Source organism: Apodemus sylvaticus, chromosome 3 (assembly GCF_947179515.1).
Source record: "Apodemus sylvaticus chromosome 3, mApoSyl1.1, whole genome shotgun sequence".
Taxonomy (NCBI): Eukaryota; Metazoa; Chordata; class Mammalia; order Rodentia; family Muridae; genus Apodemus; species Apodemus sylvaticus.
In genome coordinates, this window is record NC_067474.1 from 56,314,486 (window position 1) to 56,338,382 (window position 23,897).

Consider the following 23,897-nt stretch of genomic DNA (forward strand, 5'->3'; position numbering starts at 1 on the left):
CAGAAAGACGTAGACATCTTACAAAGCCATTATCCTACATACAAAATAACCAAATTCCGTAATGAAACAATTGTGTATGTTAACTAGAGATGGCTCAGCAGTTAAGAGCACTGACTACTCTTCCAGAGAGAGGTCTGAGTTCAATTCCCAGTAACTACTTCGTGGCTCACAACCACCTGTAATGGGATCTGATGCCCTCTTCTGGTGTGTCTGAAGACATCAATGGTGTACTTATACATAAAATAAATCTAAAAAAATTAACTCAACCTCATAACTGCAAGCATTTCCTTTTAGTTTTGCTTATAGTGACTTACTAAACCAAAGTTTTATCAACTGTATGTAGCCAGTCTTGAACAGATCTTTATAGTCTATATAATCTTTCTTGTTGTTTTTGGGGGTTTTGTTTGTTTGTTTTTCGAGATAGGGTTTCTCACTCTGTAGCTCACTCTGTAGCCCAGGCTGGCCTCGAACTCAGAAATCCGCCTGCCTTTGCCTCCCAAGTGCTGGGATTAAAGGTGTGCGCCACCACCGCCTGGCTGAGTCTTGCAATGTTCTTCTTTACAGTTTTTCTTGCGTTTTTTGAGGCTGGCCACAACTTGCTGCCCTAGGCTTACAGGCATGACCTACCACTTTTGACAGTTAATGACTATGACTTCTAAAGTAATTTCTGGAACATGTATAGTTTGTATATTTAGGGTGGTAAGCAAACATTTTAATAAAGAACTAACTCCCCCAAAATGATGTTCAATTTCACCAACACCAGAGTCCACACCAGTAAAAAAGGCTATAGTGAAAACCATGGAGCGTTTTCAAGCATCTCTAGCACCAAGCTAGATTCACAAGACATTTTGTCCTCTTTTGGAAAAACATTTCAATTATTTCCTGTAACTTATACATTACTGAAGGAGAAAAAAGCACTCAAATAGCTAAGCCCTTTTGTTTTGGTTTGCTTTTTGAGATACTGTTTGTGAGTCATTCCAGGCTGTCCTGGAACTCTATTTGTAGGTAACACTGCCTTGAACTTAGAGATCCCTAATTGCCTCTGCGTCTCAAGTGTTGGAATTAAAGGGGTGTACTGCCAGGCAAAATGTGTAGCCCAGGCTAGCCTTGAACTCCTGCCTCCTCCTCCTTCAGTAAATCCTATGGACATGAACAGCACAACCACTCTAAGCCCATCATTCTTAATTCTGGTGTGTCTGATGAGAGAATCAGTGTGTGTACTCATATGCATAAAATAAGTAAATCTTTTTTAAAAGAACAAAAAATAAGGGAAAAAGGAAAAAAAGTAAATTTTATGTATAGGCTTAGCAGATCTATACCCCCAAGCTCAAAAGTGAGTTACTATTAAATCTGGCAATATTACAGCCACACTACCTTAATTTCCCACACACATTTTTTTACTCAGCATAAAATGCACTTTAGGGATCTGAAGTGTTTTAAGTGGTTCCCAACCTCTCCAAATTAACTCATTCCTTCTCATGCCTAACCTCAGTATTATGTTAGCTCTCAATAGTAATTTATATCATTTATTTTGAGATTATATAATTTCTGCTGGGCAGTAGTGGTGCACTCCTTCAATCCCAGTACTCAAAGGCAGAGAGATATGAGTTCAGAGCTAGCCTGGTCTACAGAGTAAGGTCTAGGACAGTTAAGGTTATACAGAGAAACCCTATCACAAAAGGGGGGAGGGGGAGGAAGGGAAAAGGAAGGAAGCTTGGAAGGAAGAAAAAATTTTCTGAAAAATGAAAGAAAGAAAGAAAGAAAGAAAGAAAGAAAGAAAGAAAGAAAGAAAGAAAGAAAGAAAGAAAGAAAGAAAGAAAGAAAGAAAGAAAGAAAGAAAGAAAGAAAATGTCCCCAAACTCCCAAATAAGGGAGCACAAAAAGCAGTCGCACAGACACCTAGGCTCACACAAGGTGGAAGGTGAGGACGGACACTCCACACTGTACTCTAACCTTGTATGCAACCACATTACACAAAAGCAGATTAAAAAGAAAAAAAGATACAAATTTTTTGGGGGGGGAGGAGAGTGGTAGCGGCTGAGTACGTTTGTCAGTAGGATGCAAGCTTCCAGGAAAAGAAGAGGCACAGCGGCCAGAACACAGGCTCCATTTTGACCCAACATTTATTGTCCTTTTACAACATTTTTTTGGGGGGGGGGGGGTGGGTTTAGAAACTGCTTATGATTAGTCTTCCAACAGTAACTCAAAAGCATGTAAAATAAAAATCAACCTACTTTCTATATAAACACCCAGCAAACTGAGGCCCCCTCATCCACCTCTCCAGGTTGGCTAGGGGTAAGGGAGGGCTTAGACAGCATTGAGTATAGATGCTTTACTGTGGCGATGGTGGGCAGTGCCTTGGTTCACACCACAGGTTACCTGCACCGCCCAAACTACAACAGAAATGGTGTGGGCCCAAGGCCCAATTCCTTGCTGGTAATTCACTGTTCACCTCCCAAATGAAAATCACTTTTATTTTATCGCTTTTGTAATTTTTTTTTTTTTTTTTTTGCAACAGAAAACCCCTGTCCAGAGTCTGACTGGGGCTGAACTGTTCAGACTGAGGAATGGAACAGGCCATGGGTACACCCCTGGTCCCTCTTGGGCAAGCGCCCCCACCCCCAGGGAACAAGGTCCAGCCAGGCCAGCTCGCTGCATGCTGGCATATCACTTAGCCATACAGGTCATCATCATTGTCTTCTGTGTACACATTGCCACCTGTGCCACCTCCACTGCCCTGGCTGGGGCCAGCTCCACCCTGGTTCCCTGAAGGGAATCTGTATACACAAGAAAAAAAGCCAAAAGAAAAAAAGAGGATTGGATAGGGCCTGTACAAGTCTTTACAACTACTGGCTGTAGCCTCCTTCCCACCACTGTTTCTAAAACTCCCCCAAGCAACTTAGGAACTACCCATTGTGCCAAGATTACCTGAAGCTGCCAAAACCTCGACTTTGCTGCAGTGTCTGGGCAAACATTTCATACTTCCGAATGTCATTATCACTGACAGAACGTCGGGCAAAACGCATGGCTTCCTCAAAGTGATCTCTGCGGATCTCAGGCACTGGATCATCTTCTTCTACTTCCTATAAAGTTGATAAGCGCAGACCACTATGCTAGTCAGGATCCAGCTTGCACTCTACCCCCATCCCTCCCTCCCTCCCTCCCTCCCCCCCTCCCTCCCCTCCCTCCCTCCATTACTGCAGCAGTCTACTGATCTGAGACTCGCCAATCCAAGCTAAATCAGGTGCCAGGCCAAACTTAAAAGTTGACCACCATTCTACCTAAAATATGTATGTACCAGTGCTTCCTATAAATGGGAAAACAATATAGACAGAATTCTTATCAGTGGTTGCCAGGGCTTAGAAAAGGAAAAGACAATGATTAAATAAAGTGGCCTAAAGGAACATTTTTATATCCCAACTGTTATTGCAGTTAATGAATGTGAGAAACATGGAAACTGGTACCTAAAAAGGGTGCATGACTAAGACTACCATCTTAATAAATCTTACAACCCTACTAGAAGTTATTTGGCCTCTTATTCCTTTATTAAAAGCGCTCTTTAAAATTTAAAATATTCAAAGCTACTCTTCTATTGAGAATTAACTCCAACTGCTATATTTATGAGACTAACTCCTAGCATCAATTATTTTAAGGAGCTTCTTAGAGGAAAGAGTAATGTCACATAGACCCTCCCTCTAAAAGATTAAAAAAAGCCACTCGCTCATTTCTTATTCGTTCACTTATTCATTCCAGAGTGGAACCACAGCAGAAAACAAGTTACATTATAAACTTTATAGTTTTTACATTCTTTCTTTCTTTTTGCTGGTTGGGGTGGGGGGGAAGTTGGGGGCTTCTCTGTATAGCCCTGGCTGTCCTGGAACTCACTCTATAGACGAGGACGGCCTTGAACTCAGAAATCTGTCTGCCTCTGCCTCCCAGAATGCTGTGATTACTGGTGTGCGCCACCACTGCCTGGCTTAGTTTTTACATTCTTATACACGCATTTTCTATTTCTGGGAACCCATGAATTCCCTTTCCCACCAGGACGAAAACATCTAGACTCTTTAGTTTTAAAAATCCTGTTCCAGGGGGCTAGAGAGATGGCTCAGCAGTTAAGAGCAATGAGCTGTTCTTTCAGAGAATCCAGCTTCAATTCTCACCATCCACATGGCAGCTCATGATTGCCTTTAATTCCAGCTCCAGGGGGTCTAACACCTTCGACTAGAATAAAAATGAAATCCTGTTCCATGTTACACAATCTTATTTTCATTCCCTTAAAGCATCAGGTTTAAACTGAGCATATAGCCCATCCGTCTCTTTCTACATGGGTTTACGTCCCATGGTGGCACTGAGAAGTAGAACAGGTTCCATCACACCCTGCTTAGTAGTTTAGTTCTCGTTTTCTTGGATAACCTGGTTTAACGTCAGGCACCTTCCAATACCTCTACTCTCATGGAGAAGGGCCTCTCAACTGGCACATTTGGACAAAGAGTACTGACTCACCATAGCTGATGGATTTGTCTGCCTCTCTCGTTCTCGCCTAATCTCACTCTCAATAGATTCACGAATGGCCAGTTTACAAGCTCGTTGGCAAATTTCTGTCAGATCAGCTCCAGAAAAGCCATTAGTCATCTTAGCCAGGAACTCCAAATCCACATCCTAAAGGAAGCAAAAGAGTACTTTAGCATTGAACCTTCTTCCCATAGAGCACACAGATTTTTGGGCTCTAAATACATTTGCTTCTGCCTCTGCCACTCCACATCAGCTTAATAGAAAAAAGTTCCCACAGCTGACATCTTTGCACCTGCCTTGGCAACTGGGGACTTTCGCAGATTGGCTTTTAGGATGGCAACACGGGACTTCTCGTCAGGAAGTGGGATATAAATGAGCTGATCAAGACGGCCAGGTCTTAGGATAGCAGGATCAATGATGTCAGGTCGGTTGGTAGCGCCGATGATAAACACATTCTTTTTTGTGGACATGCCATCCATTTCTGTCAAGATCTGATTGATGACTCGGTCAGCAGCTCCACCACCATCTCCAATATTACCACCACGAGCCTTGGCAATTGAATCTAACTCATCAAAGAAGAGTACACAGGGGGCAGCTTGTCGTGCCTATGAGAGAGAAAGAGACCATCTCAACTACTAACACAACTAGATTTCTCAGACTTCAGAAAGAAAACAAAGTAATCAATAATGCCCCAACTGAGCTGTCAGTAATAAAATGTTTTTGACTATGGAGAAACAGCTTCTTATTCCACCTTGCCCCAACACATAAGAACATCAGCTAGCCATCTAGCTCACCTTGTCAAAAATTTCCCTGACATTGGCCTCAGATTCCCCAAACCACATGGTAAGCAGCTCAGGACCCTTGATGGAGATGAAGTTTGCCTGGCATTCATTAGCAATGGCTTTGGCCAGTAAAGTTTTCCCACAGCCAGGAGGTCCATAGAAAAGAACACCTTTGGAAGGAGTCATGCCAAATTTGAGGAATTTGTCTGGATGCTCCACAGGATACTAGAAGAAAAGTAAAGATAATTTAAGGGCAAAATTTAAATAAAATCGTATTAATTGGAAGCATGGCATCTTTAAGGTACAAACTGTCTTCTAACATCCAAGTTTTTTACATATAGACTTCCATGCTAGCTATGCCTTACATCAACTTGACACAAGACTAAAGTTATCTGAAAAAAGGGAACCTTGAGAAAATGCTTCCATTAAAATCTGGCCATAAGGCATTTTCTTAATTAGTTTTTGATGGGGAAGGCCCCACCCATTTTGAGTGGTCCCACCCCTGGACAGATGGTTCTGTAAGAAAGCAGGCTTAGAAAAAGGCCTTAAATAGCACCCCTCCATGGCCTTTGCATCAGCTCCTGCCTAGTTTTGAATTACTGCTCAAATTTCCTTCTATGACGAACAGCAATGTAGAACCCTTTCCTCCCTAATTTGCTCTTTCATCATGGTGTTTCATTGCAGCAGTAGTAACCTAAGACAGATCATTATATGCATAATTCTTAGTAAATGAGGTGAGACCTAAAAGGTTGATTATTACATACTAAGGCAATGACACACCATACTAGAGCAAATTAGCCTACCTGAACCAACTCCTGAAGCTCACGTTTGACATCCTCTAGGCCTCCAATGTCTTCCCAGGTTACTTGTGGCACCTCTACCACAGTTTCCCGAAGTGCTGATGGGTTGCTTTGACTCAAGGCCCACTAAAAAGAGAGTTTGAAAAGTGGGGATGAGACTTAGGGGAGAGGAGCACACAAACAAAATACACATACATATTCCTAATTTGGGGATTATATATATATATATATTTGTGGTCCTTACCCGGAAGTCATCCATAGTAACTGCCAGGGAATTCATGACCTCAGCGTCAATGGTCTCATCTTCTAGGTCAATGAGGTCCATTTTTTTCCGGATGGCCTGCAGAGCAGCCTCTGAACACAGGGCTGCCAAATCAGCACCCACATGACCATGAGTCTCATTGGCTACCTGCAAAGAGAAGATATACTGACCATTCTCAATATCCAGAATCCTGACTGCATCCCATGCATCGTATCTCTGATTCCTCCTATTTCCTTGAAGAGATATAATATAGCAGACCTTTTACTGTCAGAGGTGTTAAATATTCAAGCCGGATTGGGCGCTGGAAATAAAGCTGCTCCAACTACCCATACTTACTCTAACACAGCAACAACTAAGAAGCATATTTCTGCCCTGAAATCAAAACAATCTCCATCCAGCTCTAAAAAAATGAAAAGATAGGATACTGCTGTGTGGCCCAACAGACCACAAACTCAGACTCCTCCTGCCCACGCTCCCCGAGTTCTGGATTACTGGTATGAAGCCTCTTTTTTTAGGCTATGTTTGTAACTTGCAACCTCCTAAACAGAGCAACCTAAATTCTGGCTGGCCACTGTCAGCACTTACCTGCTCCAAGTCCACATCATCTGCCAGTTTCATGTTCTTGGTGTGGATCTGAAGGATTTCCAAACGTCCTGTAGCATCAGGGATTCCAATGTCTACCTCTCTGTCAAAGCGACCTACAGGACAATATGGGGATGTAAAATAGGGATAGGTCTGGTCCACAGAAGTCATTGCAGAACTCTCTTAGAGTTAGCCTCACAACCTGGAATACCTTTCAGACTTAGGCAAACAATATATGTGGCTACTCTCAACCTCTGGATCTCAATCCCTTTAGGGAGAATCAACCATTCCGAAGGGGATCGCATATCAAATACCCAGTTATGACAGATGTTTTACGTTACGATTCATAATGGTAGTAAAATTACATACAGCTATGAAGTAGCAATAACTTTATGATTATAGGTCATCACAACATGAGGAACTATATATTAAAGGGTTGCAGCACTAGGAAGGTTGAGGGAGAGCCCTAGAGGAAACATAGAATAAAAAAAACACCTTAGGTCCTGTCATAGCAAAGAACTTAAATTCTGAAGATAAGTTAAGTCAGATGAAAGACAAGAGGTGACATAAGGAAATCAAGCCCAGCAAAACTACAATATATCAACAAGTAAGAACAGGTTGGGTTGCACGGTAGTGGTGAACACCTTTAATCCCAAGCACTCAGGAGGTAGAGGCAGGTGAATCTTTGAGGTTGAGGTCAGTCTAGCATTCATAGTTTCAGGACAGCCAGGGCTACACAGAGAAACCCTGTCTCGAAAAAAAACAAATCCAAAATAACAAAAAGAAAGAAAAAAAAAAAAATAAAAACAAAAACAACAAAAAAAAAAGTTGGAAAGAATTTAAGGTCTTTACCAAATCGACGGAGGGCCGGGTCAATGCTGTTGGGTCTATTGGTTGCTGCCATAACTATCACATGTGCTCTCTGCTTTAGGCCATCCATGAGGGTCAACAGCTGAGACACGATGCGGCGTTCCACTTCCCCGTGAGTCTGTGAAGACAGTATGTCTGGTCAGAAGCTAGGTCAGGGCCTTTCAAGTCCTCACCATCCCCTTGGGTAAGTTCCTACTTTCTCTCTTTTGGGCGCAATGGCATCAAGCTCATCGATGAAGATGATAGCAGGAGCATTCTTTTCGGCCTCCTCAAAGGCTTTACGAAGGTTGCTCTCAGACTCACCCGCCAATTTGCTCATGATTTCAGGACCTCAAGAGATACAGAATAGACAATGACAGGGTGAGTGAGATGGCTTACTCAGGTCAAGGTACTTGTTACCAAGACTGATGACCTACGTTTAATCCTGGACCCAACATAGAGAAACAAGGAACTAATTCCTCCAAGTTGTCCTCTGACTTTCACATGTGCATGAGCACACAATACAGTTTTTTTTTAAAGACTTATTTTATTTATAGGAGTACACTGTTGCTGTCTTCAAACACACCAGAACATGGCATTGGATCTCATTACAGATGGTTGTAAGCCACCATGTGGTTGCTGGGAATTGAACTCAGGACCTCTGGAAGAGCAGTCAGTGTTCTTAACCACTGAGCCAGCCTAATAAAAGTTACAATGACAAAAATCTGTCGTCCCCGAAACCCTAAAGAAACTTTTATTTTTATCCCCTAGCCCAAATACAGGTCCCAAGTAAGAATACAGTAACTTCCGTCTCTAATAGCTTAGCACTCCTCACCCTCATTATCGTATATTATCGTGTAAGAGCTACCAGGCCAGACCAAAGAGAAGACAATGGACTCTATATACTTCCAATAGTACAGTTCCAACTGTGGGGATGACAAAGATGATTTGGTAAAAGCCTAATTACCAATGGACCCCTAATACCTAAGTATCATTCCAAAGACAATGATCCCTCAACCCATATTCCCAAAATAGTCTCAGATAAAAATAAACCTTTTAGCCGGGCAATGGTAGTACATGCCTTTAATACCAGCACTTGGTAGGCAGAAGCAGTGGTTTTTGTGAGTTCAAGACCAGCTTGGCCTACAGAATGAATTCTGGGACAGCCAGGACTACACAAAGAAACCCTATCTCAAAACAAACAAACAAACAAACAAACAAACTTCTTATTTATCATTAAAGCTTATTTCCCTAAATGTCTTCAGCTTATTCACAATCTTTCTCAAGGGAAGAAAAGACAGACCTGGGCTACAAGAAAATTTGCCAGGGGGGCTGGAAAGATGGCTCTACACTTAAGAGCACTGACTGCTCTTACACAAGTCCTGACTGAGTTCAATTCCCAGCAACCACATGGTGGCTCACAGCCATCTGTAATAGAATCCGATGCCCTCTTCTGGTGTGTCTGAGGAAAGCAACAGTGTACCTCACCTACAAAAAATAAAATAGAAAAATCTTTTAAAAAAGAAAGAAAATTTGCCAGGCCCAAACTTTTGGCAAAATATTTGTGTACTGTTTAAAGATTATCTCTGTGGGGCTGGAGAGATGGTTCAGCAGTTAAGAGCACTAAATGTTCTTCCAGAGGTCCTGAGTTCAATTCCCAGCAACCACACTGTGGCTCACATCCATATGAAATGGATGCCCTCTCTGATGTGTCTGAAGATAGCTATAGTGTACTCATGTACGTTAAGATAAATAAATCTTTAAGACAAAAAGGATTACCCTTGCATTATTCAATGTGGATTTCTCTGTCCCCTTATCTATTTGCAAACCTGACACAGCATTGTAATGCTGTGTATAATTACAAGTTTGTATAAACATTGTTCCCCATTTATTCTGACTTGTCAATAAAAGCTAACCAGTCAATGGCTGGGCAGAAGAGAAAATAGAACAGAACTTCTACTAATTTGGGGAATGTAGGAGAGAGGGAAAACTGCAGTGAGGAAGCAGTCCTGGAGACATCTCTGAAGCCCAAAGAACCAAACCAATAGTAAAGGGCAAGTATCTCAGAGATTTTGGCTGGGAAGTATCCAGACTAAAACAGACCAATGACAGCCCAGGTACTGTGCAGTAGATTAAATATATCTTAGATTCAGTTTCATATATTTGTGAGCTAGCTTGGGTTAGAGAAATACTGCCACTTTTAAAATTACTACAATACCACACAGTGAGAACATATTTCAATTCTTATCCTTTTTCACCCCACCCCTAAAAAGCCTTCCCCTTATTGCTTATCTTTCCATAATATACTCATTCATCAGAAAATGCTTAAGTGAGGCTCCAGAGATAGCTCGGGACCTAAAGAGTCCGCCTTAGATGCATGAATACCCAAGTTAGATCCCTAAAAATCTATGTTAAAACGAAATAAGCCGGGCGGTGGTGGTGCACACCTATAATCCCAGCACTCTGGGAGGCACAGGGGAGGATTTCAAGGAGGAGGAGTTCAAGGGGAGGAGTTCAAGGCCAGCCTGGTCTACAGAGTGAGTTCCAGGACAGCCAGGGCTATACAGAGAATCCCTGCCTTGAAAAATCCAAATCCAAAAAACCAAAAGAAAAAAAATTTTTTAAAAAAACCCAAAAACAAACAAACAAACAAACAAACGAACAAACAAACAAATGAACAACCTGAAATAAAATAGGCCTGGTGGCACACACTTGTAAATCCAACACTGGAGAGATAGGCAAATTCCTGCAGCTGTCTGGTTATTCAATTTATATACTTGAAATTCCAGGTCAAATGAGACCCTGTCTCTAAAAAGACATGCACCTGAAGAACATGAGATTATCCTCTGAACCCCACATATGTGCATGTATAGCACTATACATTAACAAATACACATGTACACACAAAAGGGCTAAAGTTAGGCTGGAGAGAAGACTCAGTGGCTAAGTGCACTTATTGTTTGGTACAGGGTTCAATACCCAGCACCTACATCATGATAATCTAGAACTCCAGTTCTAGAGGACCTGATTCCCTCTTCTGGCCTCCTCAGGCACTGCGCATATGTAATACACGAACATGCAGAAAAAACACCAATAACCTTAAGTTATAAAATTATTTTTTAATGTGCTGAAGGGTATGGGTCTAGTCAAACACAAGATGGACCCAGTTTCTTACCATTGATCAGGAAGAAGAAGGCTCCAGTTTCATTTGCCACAGCTCGGGCAATCAGGGTCTTCCCTGTCCCAGGAGGTCCATATAGCAAGATTCCCCGAGGAGGCTGAGGACAACAAAGTCCACTTAGGGTTAGAAGCTTACCTTCTCCCAACTCGCCCATTCTAAACTAGCTTGACTAGAGCTCGAGTGAGGGGTGAGCATAAGGGTGGCACAGGCCTGTAATCCAGCACTCTGGGAGGCAGAGGCAGGCGGATTTCTGAGTTCAAGGCCAGCCTGGTCTACAGAGTGAATTCCAGGACAGCCAGGGCTATACAAAGAAACCCTGTCTCCAAAAAAACCAAACCAGAAAGAAAGAAAAGAAAAGAAAAAAGAAAAAAGCCTTTGGTGTCTAGAGGGGTGGGTCAGCATTTAAGAGCACTTCCATCAGTTGTGGTTATGGTTGTGGCTGACAACCACCTGTAACTGCAGTTGTAGATCTATCTAATGTCGTCTTCTGGTCTCTGCACACTGAAAGCTTGCAGTGCACACATATACATAACAGAACTAATAGCCACACACAAAATAATAATAGTAAAAAAGAACAAATAAGCCTTTGAGACTTGTTTATAATCCCAGCTGAGGGTAGGAAGGATTGCATACTTGAGGCCAGAATGATTTACAATGAGAGACCAAAGAAAAACAAAGAGCCAGATGTGGTCTGCATCTTTCATCCCAGCACTCAAGGCAGGTCTCTGAGTTTGAGGCTAACCTGGTCTATATAGTGAGTTCCAGGATAGCTAGGGATAGAGAAACCCTATCTGAACCTCCCCACCCCCTCTGCTGCCCAAAGCAGACACACACACACACACACACACACACTCCTCAGAAATAAACATTAACTAATCATATACAATCCTATTACTGAAAGAAAAGTGTACCAGAAAGCTTGTAACATTTAAAAATGCAACTTGCATAAGAGACTAATAGGAAACTAATAGTGAACAACCTCTAAAAAGTCACACTGGGGACTTTAAAAACTGGGGAAGGATAGTGAATAAACAATCTATTATGCCAAGGGCTCAATTTCTGACAAACCAGGATGCAAGGTATTTACTAAAACAAGGTCTGCTTTTCAGGGTTAGAGCTCTTCACTCATGTGTCTACAACCTTCTAGGACAGTGGTTCTAAACCTGTGGGTTACCATCACTGGAAAACACCAATTTCTGATTTTTATTGCTACTTCTTAACTCTAATTTTGTTACTGAATGGTGTCTTACTTCCTAAGGCTACCGGAAATACATGATTTCCAATGGTAATAACTTATAGGTTGAAAACCATTGTTTGATGGTATCAGGTGAGAATATCACTTTTTTCTTTTTCTTTTTTTTAAAGATTTATTTATTTTACATATGTGAGTACACTGTAGCTGTCTTCAGACAGACTAGAAAGGGACATCAGATCCATGTAGTTGCTGGAAATTGAGCTCAGGTCTGGAAGAACAGTCAGTGCACTTAACTGCTGAGCCATCTCTCCAACCCTAGGATTTCTCTCCTAAAATAACAAACAGAACTTCTCTGTGTAACCCTGGCTGTCCTGGAACTCTCTCTGTAGATATTTGTATTGTAGACAAATACATTGATGCACCTGCCTCTGCCTCATGAGTGCTGTGAATGAAGGCATGTCTTTTTTTCTAAAATAATCAACTGCAACTTCTCTTTTAAGTTGTCTGCAGCCTCATCTACAAGACATTGAAACTGCCCTCAATGAAGACAAAACCACTTGTATGCTTACTAGGCAAAGTAGTCATTTCACCTTTAGTGTGTTCTATTACATAGAAAAGGTAAAAAAAAAAAAAAAAAAACTACATTCTAGACAGGTGGTTCTCAAATATTTAACTCAGGATCCTAATACTCCATTAATTTCCTCCTTTTATTGAGTAATGGTCTACATAATGATGGTTAAAGTTTTAATAGGATTCCTGAGATAAGAACTATTGTTTAAGCATATTTATGTATGGTCAATGCTTCCCCTTCTAGTTAAGGCCCGCCTTCATTTTTTTTTAAGGTTTATTTATTATTGTATATAAGTACACTTGTAGCTGTCTTCAGACACACCTGAAGAGGGCATCAGATCTCATTAAGGATGGTTGTGAGCCACCATGCGGTTCCTGGGATTTGAACTCAGGACCTTTGGAAGAACAGTCAATGCTCTTAACCTCTGAGCCATCTCTCCAGCCCAAGGCCCACCTTCTTATGAAGGATGTTTATCCACTTGCTTTCTACCTCCTCATTTTCAAATTAAAAAAGGGAGGAAATGTACAGAGCCATATTGGGGCATCATGCCACAAGGCAGGAACTTGACACTGGCTAAGGACAAGATCTACAGGCAGGAATCTGAAGTTAGGGCATAATAGGGAAGTAAGTTATAGCAGGATCCTGCTCCACCTAGGGTGGAAGGCTCAGAGTGAAGGTGAAGTTCATTGTTCCTCCAGAGCTACATTGTTCCTCCAGACTGTTCCTGAATTAAGCAGGTGACCCACCCAGATGCCTGAGCAGTGGAGCCAACACCCAGCGAACCACCAGACGAATTCCCAGGACCTCAGCCCAGGGTCTGGGGGGGAAGGACCTGCCCAAACTGTTACAAGGTCTGACTGACTTTAAAGTTGGAGCCTCGATTGGTAAAATATCGTCCTGACCTCTTTTTTTTCCGCCCCTTCCCCAAACATCCCTCAGCTTCTGTTCCAGCAACCCAGTTCATAGTAGCTGCAGGCAGCTACTGAATACAACAATGTATGAGAGTGTCCGTACATGTGTGACAATCTATAGTTCTAATGAATTTAGAGACTTCTATAAACCCAGATTATTATTGCTCTTTAAGCCAGGTGGTGGTGGTGCACGCCTGTAATCCCAGCACTCTGGGAGGCAGAGGCAGGCAGATTTCTGAGTTCAAGGCCAGTCTGGTCTACAGGGTGAGTTCCAGGACAGCCAGGGCTATACAGAGACAGAGTCTCGGAAAAAAACAAATCCAAAAAACAAAAAACAACAAAAAAAAGCCATTTACGGCAGCCACACCACCTCATCTCATACTCCTCACAGACCTGAGGATACTCACCTTCACACCAATTGCTTTAAAGAGCGCAGGATGTCTCAGTGGCAGCTCCACCATCTCCTTTATCTGAGCTAGCTGCTTCCTGCAACCACCAATATCATCATAGCCTACTTCATTCAAGGACTCCTCCTCATCCTGAATATAGAAGAGTACAGGGGAAAAAAAAAAACAGAAATAGCATTGTCAGCAAAAACACAATTTCTCCAACTCCTTGCACTATTTGGTGTGGAAAAAATATGCTGTGTGAGAAGATTCTCTTCTACAGGTTTCTTGTCTTAAGCCAGGCACATGCTTATAAATTCCATACTTGGAAGGAAAAGGCAGAAAGACTGAATGTGAGGCCAGCTTAAGCCACAAAGTGAGTTCCAGACAGCTTATAGAGCAATACCCAGTCAAAGGAAAACAAATCAAAAACTCCCAAACCCTGCTCTCTCACAATCGTTAGTTTTACTAAACAGTAATCCCTTAAAAATAAATAAAATAAATAAATAAACAACCAAACAAACGTAAAGGTGATTTACACAGGATTGGGTTCATCAACATCCCATCTTGAATGGGGCAGAGGTGGGGAAGTGATTCATAAAGGCACCACCCTACCCTGAGGTGTGGGGCAAGTTGACCGTGCCACCAAAAAGAAAAGCTGGTAAGACTGAGTGAGGCCAAACCCCGTGAAACTCAGAACAGTAGGACTGGAACTAACTCCCTGCCTACCTACCTGATCTGGAATCCCACTGAGGACCATGGAAATCAGTCACACAGCATAAAGTTCGCTATACTAATAAGTTATCTAGATAGGCCCTGGGCATTCAATTCAGCCCCCTCAAAAGGTATTTAATCTCTAGTTCACCCTGAATAAGGTATTCACATTCGCCATCAAATAAAGCAGTTTTGAAAAGCAAGGACTTTCTCTTCAATCAAGGATCTCTGCAGGAAGGTGGGGGGGGGGGGGGAAGTGCTTCATATCGAACCCTAAATGTCCAGGAGGACTTCTCTTCCAGCCCCTCTGTACTCTCAGCACTCACTCAGAATCAAAGTGGGTTCCACCCATCCCAGGCTCTGCCTTCCCTTCCTGCCTGGCAAGTGGATGCAGTGGCACCTGGGTACACAGGAGACCAGAAACCACAGCAATAGTCCCAAACCCCACTGTTTCACATTTGGAAAAAAACACAGACTGGGGATCCCCATTACAGACTGAGTTCTATGTCCCGAGTGGTGTGTGTACTGAGGAGCTGGAAGATAGAAACAGAATATTCTTTAGTGGCAGTAAGCTATAGCTGTTCAATAACCTCCCCCAACACGATCAATTCTAAATAAATTCAGTGGGCCACCAAGGGGGGAAGGGGGGGCAGGTGGAGGTTGCTGGAGAGATGGCTTAGGGGTTAAGAGCACTGGTTGCTCTTCCAGAAGATGAGGCTTCAAGTCCCAGTACCCATATGACAGCTCACAACTTTCTGTAATTCAGATCTCAGGGGAGCCCACATAGACACATATATAGGCACATATATACACACATATAGGCACGCTACCCATTCATGTAAATAAAGGTTTGAAAACAAGTTATGAGAGTAGGAAGACTTTTGAGGGGGATCAGTAGAATTTTGCACAGTGACACGTGCCTTTAATTCCATATTGGGAAGCAGAAGCAGGCAGATCATTGTGAGTTCCAGGCCAGACAGAACAACATAGTGAGACTCTGTCTCAAAAACAAATGCTGGGGGGGGGGGGGGAGGGGGGTCTGGGGGTATGTGTGTAGGGACATGATCAAATATAGCCATGATGAGTGCTTAGAATTGAACCCAGGTTCCCTTGAAGAGCAGCCAGTGCTTTTTTTAACCACCAAGCCACAGCCCATTTACATTTTGAGACAGGATCTCACTGCATAGACCATCATTCTATACTCAAGCTTACAGCAACATTTCCCACCTCCACCTCCTAAGCATTAGGATTATTGGCATGTACCAGCATACTCACTGCCAATCATTTACATCTTGTAGACTTCATCTTAAATTCATGGAATTGGGTTCTTTCAACAAGTACTTAGGTGGTTTTCTACTTCCATTACGTCCATCTAATCGTGTTGATAAGCAACTATCTGAGTGGTAATGATTTGGGAGATGAGGATGTATTCAGTGGCAGAGTACTTACCTAACATGCACAAGGTCCTGGGTTCAATTCCTAGCACCACAAACAAAAAGCAAAATAAAACTGTGACCTGGGATTAGGGAGTAACTCACCTCTCGCTTGATTGGCTCCCCCTCACAGTGGATCACTGTGTCTGGAGCAACAATACAGTAAGGGCTGGGATCTGTCTCTACTACTTTGAACTCCACAGCACGCATCCCACCCCGGACAAGAAAAATATCTCCTATAATACAAAGCAATACAAATGCAATTAGAGGTGTCAAGCACAGGACAAGGTGAAACTTCACTAGACCGCATGATCTAAAATACCTAGTTCAGTAGCTCGTGTTTTATGCCTTCCTTCCCTACACCAGGCATCAGTAAAACACAACTCTGTATTATATTCTTGTTACAGACAGCCTGAGCTTTCACTACAACCACGTACACTTTCAACTTGACAGCAACTACATTAGCCTTCAGAGATACATGAGAACTGCTTAGTACCCTAGAGCACAGAAGGGAGGTAAGAGAGCAGACAAGTGAACGTGTGTGCAGGTTCTATCTATACATATTCACACATATGAATATAACATGGAATCCTTACAAAGTTTACTCAAGTAACAACTGTTCTTAAACTCAGTTTCTCTCACCTTTACGGATGGGCCGATAAGCTTCCAGGAAGTACGGCTTAAGGTATACCTCAAAGAGATTGCCAGTGATGCCTTCCACTGTGTCATCGATGGGTAGCACATGGATACGTTTGCCGTACTTTACATCAGGGCATGGCTGGATGCTGAGGATGACAAGCAGACTCCACATTACCAACCACACTGGAGCCCCAAGCACTGGGTGTCCGAAAGGGCCTGGCACAGACAGCTGATGGCAAGCGAAAGAGAAAAGGCAGGGATGGCCTTAGGTGAAGAGAAGGAGGAAAGCAGGGTGGAAGAGAAGGCAAAGGAACGGCCAAGCAGAACTAAGACATGTTACATTCATGATGAGGTAACAGAAGCCCACCTATCACTAAGCCAAAATTAAGAATATTTGGAAGCCCCGTATACGCACAGCTCTACCACTGGAATCTTTAATACAGAATATTCAACAATGATAATCCCTTTTAGCTATTATCAACTATCTCCTGTCTCTCTGAAGAACTGAAATTACTGGGAATATAGGTATGTACTACCATGTCTAGCCTTCTAGCTAATACCAATATCCCAGTATTATGGGGATGGGGGGGGGGGACAAGGTTTTACAACTGAACCAAGAAATAATAATCTCAACTGTAATATCAAAACACCATGAGAAAGTGACTAAGCAGTCTAAAGAAGAAAGTACTTAAAACATAGTAAGACTTCATTAAAAAGATTTCAGAGGCTGAATGGTCCAAGCCAGGTAACTAGAGATTGTGGAAGCCTCATGCCTAACTGGGTATAACAACTGAAATCACTCATACCACAGCAATCCTAGTCAAGTTATAAACTATGCTCCTCTCCCCTAGATTTATCTTTTTTTGCTTTTCGGAGACTGGCTCTCATTATAAAGACCATGTTAGCCTGAACTCATAGACCCACCTGTCTCTGTCTCCCAAGTGTTAGGATTAATCCAAGTGTTGGAGCTATGCTCCACCAAGCCAGGATTAGGTTTACTTATTTTTAAAAGAATTCCTTCCTATTCGCATTTGTACTTTATTTCAGCACCAACACAAGCCATTAAGTTGTCACAGAATTATGATCAATAGATATACTATAGATATACTGTGTATCATTTAGTAGCTATATAATCCCATACAGCGTCTCCAGCCCAGTTATGAGGCATTATATTCCCCAGTTGGAAAAAACATTTAAAAAGGCATCAAGAAAGCCATCTGTCCTAAGAACCATGCAGAGGTGGAGTTTCAAGTCTAGAAAGGCAAGTGCAACCTATACAGAGCCCTGGAAACATTAGTCTTCCTATGACTAGGCGAATTTCCTACACCTGCAGCTGCCTAGGATTCCATCCTGGTTGTAATGCAGAGGGAAATGGTGTCTATAATGCAGCCTATATCTGGTCTCATTTCTAAGAAGTCAAGAATCTGTCCCCGACTTTCATACAAACCTGATGACATCTCCTAGGCGAACTCGGAGATTATTCCGAACAACTCTATTCATTCGAATCTTCTCATCAGAGCATGTGTCATCAGAAAGAACAATACATACAGCTTCCCGTCTCTTCTTTCCTTTTAGCAATACCGTGTCACCTCGGAACAGCTGCAGTTCATCCATCTTGGGCTAAAAAAGAAAAAAAATAAAGGCTAAGGACTTTGGATCACTGACTTTTAGATAGGAAAAATTCCTCTAGGCTAGAATTCCATATAAACCCCACTTTATCCGTCACTGCAAGAAAAATAACAAAAGAAAGCTGGGAAACCTCTCTAGTTAAGTACAGTGAAGACTGGACTGTACACCCAACTTACCTGGGATAAGGACACCACACTGTTATCTTCATTGATAGCTTCATCAACAATTAACCGATTAGGACGGTTCTTCTGTTTGAGAATGGCCGTTGATAAATCATCACCTTTTGAACTAGAAGGAAAAAAATAAAGTTAGACGTAATAGATACTGAATACCACCAATCTCTAAGATTCACTAAGAATGGATAGACGAAGCTTAAAAGTGCAGCTAAAGGAAATCCAGATGAGCTCCATGATGAACACAGCCAGCATTTATCTCATCTCCATTCCATATCTTAGTATTCTGAGTGCTGCTATTCCAATCTGTTAGGCCCCAAGGGATCCTATGCCAACATAGGGAAACTAGCCAAAGAATATTAAAAGATATAACAAAAGTAAAGGCTCAAAAGAAACAAACAATCAAAAAAATTGGTCTTAACAGCCTCTTAGACTCTACAGAACAGGGGTCTACAACAAAACCTATTAGGTCTAAATTCCAACTCTGGCAACACTTAATTGTAATCTTACTCAAGTTAGTCAACATGGCTGGACTTTGATTTCCTCATTTGTAAAATAGAGACTGACTATAAGACCTATCCCAATATTCACTCTTACATTTTGAGACAAAAAATGTAAATACTTTCACAATGTCTCTTACATGGTCATCATATTAATTCCAGAGCTTTGAAGAAGTTCTCTTATTGTCTGTTTTCCAAGGGAATTGAATGAGACAGACAAGGCTCAATGAGGCCATGTCTCACCAAGCCTCAGAACAACAAAACACAATTTTTAGCACCATCCACCCTGAAAAATAAACCTGATGAACCTAGAGCATTTCCTAGTATCACAAGAACACCAAGCACAAAACAAACAACATACAACAAGAAGTAATACACAAGATGATAAAAACACATCTAGAACCTTCAGAAAGAGGATCTAACTCAAAAGGAGCTTCCTAGCATTTCTGATTGTTGTTAATTCATAAACAAAATAAGAAAATTTGAAAAATGGTAAAAATTGCCAGGCAGTGGTGGTGCATGCCTTTAATCCCAGCACTTGGGAGGCAGAGGCAGGTGGGATTTCTGAGTTTGAGGCCAGCCTGGTCTACAGAGTAAGTTCCAGGACAGCCAGGGCTACACAGAGAAACCCTGTCTCGAAAAGCTTAAAAAAAAAAAAGAAAAGAAAAATGGTAAAAATTAAATTCTTCTAAGTTGCTTTTAAAATTTATTTCCATGCATTAGGTATGCATGATAGGTTTCACTGACATTAGCTTGCATGCATATGTTTTTATTTAAGCTCACTGCCCTCCTTTGTCCTTTTCCCACTGATCCTTCTTCCTAGCAACTGCCCTTCTTTCATGATTCTTTGTTTTGTGTATGTGATCCAATTAGTTTAAGAGCTTACATGATGAGGGGTTATTTACAGGAACAACTTAACCTGTTGCTATACTACTTTAGGAAATATGTCCCTTTACCCAAGAAACCATTAGCTGTCAGTAACTCCCAAGGGGCTGGTAGGATCTTGTGAGTTTCCCTCAAGCAACTAATTTTCTAGAAGCTAGTAGTATTCACTAGAGCATGATAGTTATTTCTCTTTCTACGTTTATGTATGCCTGTCTGACTGTATGTATGTGTGGTAACTGGTCTCTCCTTCCACTATGTGGATTCAATGGATTGAACTTAGGCTGTCAGATCTGGCAGCCTTTCTCTGGCACCAATGTCATAACAAGCTCATTTCTAGCCTTCACTTACTAGACTCAGTGGAATCTCCTTTTGAAAAGTTACCTCTGGCCCACGCCTTTAACCCCAGCACATGGGAGGGATAGGCAGATGTTCAAGGCCAGCCTGGTCTACAGAGTGAGTTCCAGGACAGCCAGGGCAACACAGAGAAACCCTGTCTCGAAAAAGACAAGAAAAGAAAAGAAAAGAAAAGAGAAGAGAAGAGAAGAGAAGAGCAGAGCAGAGCAGAGCAGAGCAGAGCTACCTCTGGCCAGGCACAGTGATACAAGCCTTTAATCCTAGCACTTGGGAGGCAGAAGACAGACTGGTCTACAGAGTTCCAGACCAGGGATATTGTAAGAGACCCTCCCTAGTTTGCCAAAAAGAAACCAAGCAAGTAAGCAAGGAAAAATGCTTTTCAAGGTTTGAGAAGCATGAATGTTAACTGAAACAGATGTAAAACAATAGAAAAAGCAAATAAAGGAGAGAAAAAACTATTTCTTCAACAAATTAATGAAATCCAGGCATAGTGTGATTCACACCTGCTATCTCAGTAATTGGCAAAGGGCTCCAAACCAGCCTGAGCTACATAGCAAGACTGTTTCAAGAATAGTAGTAATCATAAATGGATGTCTACAATGCATTCTTCCAGGAGCAAAGATGAGACAGCAAAGTCAAACAGAAAAGCACTGCAGCAGGCAATATCTTATTCTCCTGTATTTTGTTATTTAGAAAAAGGGTCTTGCTATATATAGCTCTGCCTGGCTATGTAAACCAAGATGACCTTGAACTTGCCGTGATCCTCGGTCTCTTATCAGAATCACAGACATGCATCCCCACACTCAGTTGTTACACCTCTAACCATTACTTTATAGATTAATGGGAGTTTCCTTAGCTCTTGTTGGTTCAAAAAATAAGTGTGTAAATCCACCAAATTTTCTACTGCCCCATATCTGTGAAATTATCTTCCCCAGAGGCTGATGATGATCTTGTTTGATTTACAGGAATGCCTTGTTATCACTTTGTATTTTATTCTCAAAAGTGATTTTCAGGACAACCTCCAATTTGCCTACCAGTCCAGACCCTGACCCTAGAGATGAGTAGTAAAGTAAGCCTTAAGTCCTGGAATTCGAGCCAGGCGGTGGTGGCGCATGCCTGTAATCACAGCACTCTGGGAGGCAGAGGCAGGCGGATTTCTGAATTCCAGGCCAGCCTGGTCTACAGAGAGTTCCAAGACAGCCAGTGCTATACAGAGAAACCCTGTCTCAAAAAAACCAAAATCCCAAAAAAAAAGTCCTGGAATTCTCCAACTACACATGGGGATTAGAGTTGGTAACCTCCAAAGGAGCTGAGGGCAACTACAGCTCTGTAGGTTCTTTAGGGAAATCTATTATCTGCATGACTCAGGTCCTTTCCAGAACTCAAAAGCCACAAAAGGAACTTGGAAATTCAGTAAGAACCACCAAGATAATATAATCTAAAGGTAGTAGAAACTGTCTATGATGCCAGATTTCAGGAATTCTAATTTTAAAAAGAAAATCTAGATATAAGTGGAGCATACTATTGCATTCCTGTAACCCCATTATATGGGAAGTAGTGGTAGCAAGACCAGGAATTCAACACAGACTTGACTACAAGGCTGAATGAATTTGAAGTCAATTTGGTCTACATAAGTCCCTAATATCAAAAAGCAAAACACAGGGCAGTGGCAGCTCACACCATTAGTCCAAACACTAGGGAGGCAGAGGCAGAAAGACCTCTCTGAGTTTGAGACTGGGTACCCTGGTCTACAGAGTGATTTCCAGGACAGCCAGAGCTATGCAGAGAAAATGTCACAAAAAAAATTTTTTAACTTAAAAAAAGGATTGAAAGACTGACAGTATTTTAAAAGTGTATTTTGTTGTTTTTGAGACAAGGGCTCAATAAGTACACTCCCAGTATAGCTAGCCTAGTATCCTGCTAGTCTCTTTCTTTCAAGTTCTGGAATTGTAGCTGTACACCCACCCTAGCTACTTAAAATACTAATAGTCCTTTCAACCAACCAACGGAGTGAATGCTTCATCCCAAGGAAACGAAACCTAAAGCACTCAAAACACTTATTGGCCTCAAAATAGCGGGATTTATATAGTTTCCTACACTTGCTGGTCTTTTGTTTCGCTTTGCTTTTGTATGGGAAGCTCTAGTTTCTAACTAAATGGACAGAGATGGCTAGGTTTTATTTGATGCTTTCTGAAAGATGAAGGTGGGGCCATAAGAATCCAAAGACTCAACCCAGATGCTTGGAGAACGAGATGTGTTTATTCTGAAGAATTAAGCCAACTCTAAGCTGCAAGCTCTCAAAGTCGAGATACAAAAAACAGAAACAACTCGGATTCTAACTTCAGCACTTTAAAATAAAAGAAAAACACCTTTCTAGCCACCTCCGATCATAGCAAAAACAAAAATAAATATACAAAGCAAAACAACAACAAAAAAAAAACTCAATAAAACTTCCGGGTGTTTACAACAGGCCTAACATGGTGAAAACCTGCCATCTGAGAAAGGCATGACTCGCGCTCTCCCTCACTACATGTAGCTCAAAAGATGCCAACTTCGGGCGACACCGTCGCAGATCCACCAAGACCGGCCTGGGCTTCCCCCAGGTCACCCGGCCCGGCCTTCCCCCGAGTCTCAGGGCTCCTGAGGCCTTCACGTGGCCCAAAGTCCACGCCCACTGGGCCCAGTCGGGGCCTCGGGCTTGCAGTGTTTTCCCTTCTCAGGCTCAGGGTCTTCCGCGTGTGGTCGGCGAAAATGGCCGACCGGCGTCCCAGTGCCTAAGGGCTCCACGCAGGGAGTATGGACCCCAAGGCCTAACTAGGCCGGGACCGCCGTGCTCAGGGAGCTCCTCAGGCCGTCGGGGCCTGCATGACACAGCACCATCTTGTCCAGGCTCCGACCCAGGCCCAGCGCGGGCCCGACCTAGGGGGCGCGCGGGTGCACAGCCCGGTCCGAGGCCCTCACTCGCCCCTTGCCTCTCCTTCCTTCTCTCTCCCTCCCGACCCAGACTCTCAGACGCCGCCCGACCGGGCCTACCCAGCACGGCGGGTCCCACGGTGCGCGCCCCCGCAGCGGGCGCGCGCATACACTTACTCGGCTCCAGAGGCCATGGCGCGCGCCTCTCCCGGTCGGCGGCTGTGGCGGCCTGAGGGTAACGGCTATGAGAATGGCAGGCGACCGACTAGGCCCGGGCTGGACTCACTCGGGCGGAGGAGCAACAGCAGTGACAAACCCTCCGGCAGCCTCCCTCTCGCTTCCTCCCAGCGGCACCGGGGCGGCAGGCGGGCGGGAGACGCTAGATCCTGATCCGCGAGGGGGCAGCGACTAATCAAACGACGGCTGCAAACGCTTCACGGAGACTGAACCGAGAAAAGCCGAATCATCGGAAGGAAAGCTGCTCTAACCTCAACCAATCAGCGCCTGCCTTGGGACTCGTGCCCGCCTCTCCGTGCCTCTCCCCAGCAACCCGCAGTCCATAGCCAATCAGAAAATTCGTTTGTGATTTAGCCCCGCCTCAAGGCTGCAACACGCCTAGTAACGCC

The 23,897-nt window shown here is 42.9% G+C and overlaps 1 protein-coding gene across 1 annotated transcript; it reads right to left on the bottom strand.

The window, feature by feature from the left end:
* Positions 1–2,154: 2,154 nt before the first annotated feature.
* Positions 2,155–23,741, bottom strand: Vcp (valosin containing protein). Its single transcript, XM_052176311.1, has 17 exons — positions 23,449–23,741; positions 18,623–18,734; positions 18,265–18,437; positions 16,821–16,963; positions 16,284–16,414; positions 14,053–14,184; positions 10,963–11,065; positions 8,005–8,138; positions 7,791–7,926; positions 6,942–7,054; positions 6,339–6,503; positions 6,098–6,220; positions 5,307–5,519; positions 4,809–5,117; positions 4,504–4,659; positions 2,929–3,083; positions 2,155–2,777 (listed from the first exon to the last, which is right to left on the bottom strand). The coding sequence occupies exons 1-17, from the start codon at positions 23,463–23,465 to the stop codon at positions 2,672–2,674; spliced, it is 2,421 nt and encodes an 806-aa protein (XP_052032271.1). The 5' UTR covers positions 23,466–23,741; the 3' UTR covers positions 2,155–2,671.
* Between the last annotated feature and the right edge of the window lie 156 nt (positions 23,742–23,897).

What these genes read in the sequence shown, in the direction of transcription:
- Vcp (XM_052176311.1), bottom strand. An exon ending in GTGTGGTGTCCTTATCCCAG is followed by an intron (nt 18,438 to 18,622) that starts GTAAGTTGGGTG and finishes TTTCTTTTTTAG; the next exon opens with CCCAAGATGGATGAACTGCA. An exon ending in TTGCGCCCAAAAGAGAGAAA is followed by an intron (nt 7,927 to 8,004) that starts GTAGGAACTTAC and finishes CTGTCTTCACAG; the next exon opens with ACTCACGGGGAAGTGGAACG.